The following is a 6,516-nucleotide window of genomic DNA, read 5'->3' on the forward strand; positions in this document are numbered from 1 at the left end:
GACCGGGGCACGAACCCGTGTCCCCTGCATCGGCAGGCGGACTCTCAACCACTGCGCCACCAGGGAAGCCCTCTCCTTAACTTTTTTAAATGATTTGAGGCAGTTTAGAAATAAAACAAAGAACAGGACAAGGAAATTTAAGAACAGAATTGAACAGCAACAAGATACAGAAAAGTAAAGGTTTCTTATACATTACTTTCTAACGTGTTGCTTTTTGTTGTACACAAATACAGCTTTTAGTTTCCTGCATCTAAGGTAAGCTTACTGGGTGATATGGTTCTTATAGCTTTTTGTTTTATTTTTTGTTTTGTTTTTTTTAATAAAAGTAATTATGGAAGTATTTTGAAGAAGCTAGTCCTTCTAACTGAATCTATTGATAAAATAAATGAGGAATTTATCATATGGATCCTTTGTATAAAGGACGTAGAATAAACATAATTAATAATGTCTACAGTTACAGGCTCATAGAAGAGATGTCAAATAAACATTTCTTTTACCAGATTAAAAAGTATATTAATAAGAAATTTAGAAAAAAACACTAAAGGAAAAATGTTATAAAGCACCCATAATTCCACTACCCTAAGGTAATTTCTTCCAGAAATACACCTACATATTTTAAATAGGTAGTCTTAGAATACATTTTAGATATTACACTGTAATCGCTTAACATTACATCACATATTTTTCTGTTTCTGTATAGTTCAAACATTATCATTTAATGGATAAATAGTATTCAATTTTATAGATACTCTATCATTCCTATACTTTGAAGACTTGTGCTATTTATACTTCTTAATAATGTAGAGTGACATTTTATGTAGGGGGTTAGATTCTGTCACATGTATGTCAAAAATCTTGTATGGTCAGAATCACCCATGAAAAGGTGGGTGATTACTTACCTAGGAGGTATATTATCTCTCAGTGAGTCCACCATAGAAGTATTTCCTCCAGATTTGGATCAGATTAGTGGTTCTTGGGCTGAGAATCAGATGAAATATTGGCTCCCCTTTAAGGGCCAGGTTGAATAGGATTGTCTTTCTGAGCTTATATAGAATGTGCATAATTGATTCTAGTAAGTTATATGTGTGTGATGTAATTTCACTTTGAACATCTTCAGACATTTTGTGGTGTATATGTGTAAGTGAGAGAGAAAGATCTTCATCGTAATAATGGAGTGAAAACTCCTCTAAACTGGGCATACCTAAAGGGCAAGGACTGTTGGCCTCTGTATTTGTAGGGAAGCACCAAGGACAGCCCTCTGCCCCTACCTGGCAGTTGTTAATGCAATATTTGTTAAAGACATGCAGGAGTACCTGTGAATAATTAGTTACTAGTACCTAACATTATGCAAGGTGCTTTGGATTGGTGAATTAGGATAACTCCAGCCCACATGGTATGTTTTTTAAGAAATACATTTTCTAAGAAAGCTAACAATTGAAATTATGCCCAAACTTCTATTAGTTGATTATAAAAACCAAGTTCAGGCCTGATCCTTGCGTGGATTTTTTTCCCCCAAGACTGAATCGTAAACTTTTAAAGGGAAGAATATATGGTTGAAGCAACTTAAATCCTTCTTTTTGAAGAAGGAAAAAAAAAGCTAGAAGCCTATGTTATTTCATTTTTTTAGCATATGCGTAGAGAACACGTTGCGCATATTTTCCGTTGCAAATTGATCCAACATTGATGCTGGATGACACATTGACTCAAGGAGTAAAATCTTTGTCCCGTAAAAGCAAATGATACAAATCCTCGCATGCGAGTGAACAGGGAGTGTGTGTGTGTGTGTCTGTGTGTCGATAATTATTTAATAAGCATTTGGTTATCCCCATAACCAAATAATTTAATTTGTAGATTGAGTTTCTCCATCCATTCAGCTTAAAACTGTGGCCTTCCAAAAATGAGTCTGTTGGCAAATTTATACTGGCCCATCTCCATTTTCATATGTACCACCTTCATGTTCTTTAGGGACTTACTTTTCTCAAAGCGAACTTGAAGCTACTGACCTTGCACTTCCTCCCAAATATCGAAGATAAAAGTTCTGGAAGGATTTATGGATTTGTGGGCTGAATTTTACAAGGCTTGCGAGGTGTTCCCAAACCTTTGGAGCTTAGAGTAGAAAAGGCGGGGTCGTGCGCTACCTACGGAGAAATGGGAGGGAGAAAGCGCCGCGTAAGGCCTTCCGTTGACAGCGTGTAGCTTCAATCACCGAAGTGGGAAGCGGAGGGCGCACTTGCCCTCCCCACCCGACCCTCAGGTGTTGCCCCTTGGGTTTTCTTCGCGCCGCGAGCCAACTGCTTCCGGGTCGCGGCGGACGTCGTTTCCGTAGCAGCATGGCGGCCACGGAGGAGGAGCGGCCGGCTGGGAGTGGAGAGGGAGAGCGGCTGGATTTCCTACGGGACCGGCACGTGCGGTTCTTCCAGCGCTGCCTCCAGGTCTTGCCGGAGCGCTACTCTTCGCTCGAGACTAGCAGGTAACTGGTGGCCACAGTCAGCAAGGCCGACACAGGGCCCGGCCCCCCGGAAAGGCGCTGCGGAGCCTGATGGCTAAGTGGGCGCCCGCTGAGGGCTGCGCCACCGCCCACCCGGCACTGCTTCCCCTCCCGGGCCGGGCTGCAGTCACCCTAGGTCCCGCGAGCTACGGCGAGAGGGCTGGGGCGAGCTGTAAGTCGAGGGCTTTTGGAATCTACAGGTTTCGCCCTTTTCACTTCTCAACCATGTTTTCGTCTCAACTTTGAGCTTCCTTTTTACCCTGCTCCGAACCTGTGAGCCCCTTGGCCTCGCTTCCGAGTATAAACAGAAAAAGACAAAGGGTTTGTCATCGTATTTTACCTAAATAGCCTCTCCAGTGCTTCCCTTTCGTCCATAAAGTCATTAATTCTTAATTGAATGCCTGTATGGTGTTCAGTGTATAGGAGCGGTAGGGAGCCTCTAAGGTTTGCGTAGATAAGAACTTTCCAGGAATCGGGAATCTAATGATAGGATTGGCGAAAGAGGTGCAGTGTTGCTGGAAGCAGCCTGTTAAAGTTTATTTGCAATAGCATTGTGAGTTGGGGTGGTCTGAGGACTGTGATCTGGCAGAGGCTAAGAAACTGTGAGTTAGTCATTAAGAGTAAACGTCTGGGGACGAGAATAACGAAAGGAGGCGGCGATCTTTGCTTTGCACTGTTGTGTTTTGAAGTGAGACTCCAAAGCTTCATGGGACTGGCTTGGAAGAGAGAGCCAGTTGGTTTTGCTCTGATCTTTTCCGTATTTTCGTAACTGAGTCTGTGGTGTATTTTGAACACTTCAGTTTCGAAAGTTTTATAGATTACTTTCGCATACATGGTCAAAAATATTTATTACGGTAGGTGCTGGAGGACAGCTGAACAAGACGTACAGGCAGTTTCAATAGGGCAGGTTCCTAACCCGGATTTCCTTAGAGAGACCTTCCCTAATCACCCTTTCCAAAGGAGACTACTTCCAGTCACCACCTGAAATTATATATTGATGATACCCTTCTTTCACACAGGATTGTAGACTTCATGAAGGCAGGATTTTTGTCTTTCTTGTTTACCTCTGTAATACCAGGGCTGTCCTGTCCAATTTGGTAGCCACATTTGGATATTTAAATTTGAATTAATTAAAATGAAATAAGATTAAAAATTCACTTCCTCTGTTTCCAGTAGATACCACTTTTCAAGTGCTCGGTCACCACATTGGCCTGTGGCTTTTGTTTCTATCTCAACATTTACGTCATCTCAAAAAGTCCTACTGGACAGTATTGCACTAGAACCTTGAATAATATCTGGCATAAGAGAAGGCAATACGGACATATTTGTTGAATAACTATTCCGAGCTGAGCCCTGAAGGATGAGCAGATTTTTGCTAAAGAGTGAAGCATCATTTATATTCCTTTCTCCATCTATGTATATTGATTGACTAGCAGAGCCCATACCTCGATCTAAATTAACATTTCCAAGACTCAGTCATTGATTGTAATGATATGGGATGTTTAGAAATACATTGATAAATCACATATTTTATGAGGATTAAATTTATGTTAATTTAAAGCATTTGAATAAAGAAGAACATCCATCCTATTTTGACTGTTAAACAGTTGAACTTTGCTTGTAGCTATCATAGGTCTGTGGTTGCATTTTCAAAATGCTAGTGTGTTTGGTCTATAAAATTCAGCAAGGACAAAATCATACAGACTAACGCATGTTGGCAGTAAACTGTAATCCTGCTCGCAGCATAAATTGTCTGATTAAACAACTAACTTAACAATAGATTTAATAACTTAGTATGATCTTAGGATTTACACCAGGCATTGTATATTAGATAATAGATATGTAATATCACACTGCACTAGTTTAAGAGATATTAATTATATCCTTTTTATGCCTCATGTTTGTCACTTAAGTATGTTTTATCATTTTGGTTTTTTTTAATGGCTCAATTCATAAACACATTTAAGATAATATGCACATACTGGGTTTTGTGGTGATTTTTTTAAAGTTTTTCAATTTTTCTCTTTCCTGATTCACATTCTTTACTTTCCTTAGTTCAGCATTAAGTCCTTTTGTGGTGTATGTGACTCATAATTGACTTTAAGATGCTTGTGGAGAACCTCCAACTTTTTAAGCAAAGGTGACTGGTCACGAAATTTTTACTAATAGAGTTTTAAGATAAAACAATGTATTAACTGAGTCATAATTCTTAGCTAGTATCATAGTTCAATTCCACAAGCATTTATTGAGGGGCTACCATGTATCTGGGTATGGGGATAGGTATAAAGCAATGATTCAGGTTTTCCTGTGTTCATTTCTTTTTACTGATAGATGTGAAACAGCTGACTCCTAGGAAGGCTGATATTGAACTAGACGTTTAGACCCTTATTTTCTGACCCACCATTTTGACAAAATTATTCTATTTCCCTGTTTCTTTTAGCCCGATCAATAGAATAATTTTAATTTTTCTAATAGCGGTGGCTTTATGAAAATTATAAGGTATACTGTTTGTTGATTCACTCGAGGTTTTTCTTTTATATTAACTTCTGAAAAGTGATGGTTACTAGTTAACTCAAGTGAATATAGACCTTGGATTGTGAGCTTTGTCAGTTAACAGGTTTCTTTTCATGAGTGGCTTAGAGAGCTTTTTGGTTATGTGATGTTGTTGTCATTTGTGTTTGGGCTGTGGGCATTAGAGTAGGCCTTTTTAAATTGGGGAGCAAAATATTGACCATTTTCTTTTATGTTATTTTTACAGACCCAGCTCTTCTAGAGGAAGGGTTTAGATGATTTTTCCCCCGCCCCCAAGACATTCACAATCTTTCTGTTCTGGTTTCCTCCGTATCCCCTTTGTATCCTGTGTTGTAACCATTGAGCTGCCTACCAGCCAGCAACTTCTCTGTCCTTTTGTTCTCTCCATTATCTGAAGTATATCACAGTCTGGCAGTGTGTCTCTCGAAGTGTGTTGGTGAGGGAGGCTTTTCATCAGTGATAACAGAGTACTTATAAAAATACACATACCTGAGCCCCTCCCCAGATCTACTGCATTCGACTTTCTGTATGGGCCTGGGAGTCCAGGTTCATAACAAGCATCCCAGGTAGTTCTGATGCACACTAAAGTTTGAGACGGTTTGCCTAATAGGAGAAACAAAAGTACAAACAGATTATTTAATACAACAGTGCTTCCCAGCTCTAATGTGCATATGAATCACCTGGGGATCTTGTTAAAATGCAGGCTCTCGTTACATAGGTCTGGGTAGGGTCTGAGATGCCGCAGTTGTGACAGGCTCCCAGGTGAGGCTGATGCTGCTGATCCCCTGGCCCACGGTGATATTGTTTGGCACGGTGATTGTGATATTCACAGGGCATTCCGGAAGCACCTAATCAACCTGAAGAGAGACTTGAGGAAGAGTCTGAGGCTTCCTGGAAGAAGTAACCCTGGAGCTAAATATTAAAGAATGTGTTGAGTTTTTGTGTGGGTGGGTGGATTATAGGCAAAAGGACAATAAATAAAGGCAATAAAGATAGATAAGTGAGTATTGAGTGGGGAAACACCAGTCAGTTCTCTGACAGTTGTTCAAAATGTAAGGCAGGTGTGGTAGGAATTTAGTATGGAGAGGTAGACATAGGCTTTCTTTGCCATGTCAAGAACCTGGGAATTTGATATTATGTAAGTGACGGGCAGTTGCCAAGCAGTGGATCTTTCTGGTTAGATATGCATTTTAGAGTGATCATTGGATTTGAGATTGGTTATTGTATCAAGTGGGACAAAACCAGAACCAGGGGCACCAATTAGGAAGCTGTTGCAATAGTCCAGGAGTCAAGTGCTGGGACAGCAAAATTAGGGATAGAAAGGAGGGGATGAAGAAAGAAGGAGGAGTCCCAGAATTCTAGGGTTGGAACTAGCAACTGGTCTAGAGAACAAGAGGCAAAAGGAGCAGATTTAGAAAGGAAGAGGATGTTATCTGTAGTAGCACTTAGAAACATCATTTAGTTTACCTGCAAATTGATCTATTGGTGAAGCAACT

The 6,516-nt window shown here is 40.2% G+C and overlaps 1 protein-coding gene across 1 annotated transcript in view; it reads left to right on the forward strand.

The window, feature by feature from the left end:
• Positions 1–2,320: 2,320 nt before the first annotated feature.
• The window catches only part of PGGT1B (protein geranylgeranyltransferase type I subunit beta), a 56,715-nt gene continuing 52,519 nt past the window's right edge, over positions 2,321–6,516 (forward strand). Inside the window, exon 1 of the mRNA XM_024743381.1 lies at positions 2,321–2,470. Within this exon, the coding sequence (XP_024599149.1) occupies positions 2,331–2,470 (140 nt within the window). The 5' untranslated portion in view covers positions 2,321–2,330. The remainder of the gene's footprint in view (positions 2,471–6,516) is intronic.

Source organism: Neophocaena asiaeorientalis, unplaced genomic scaffold, assembly GCF_003031525.2.
Source record: "Neophocaena asiaeorientalis asiaeorientalis breed wild unplaced genomic scaffold, Neophocaena_asiaeorientalis_V1.1 scaffold26, whole genome shotgun sequence".
NCBI classification, from domain to species: Eukaryota; Metazoa; Chordata; class Mammalia; order Artiodactyla; family Phocoenidae; genus Neophocaena; species Neophocaena asiaeorientalis.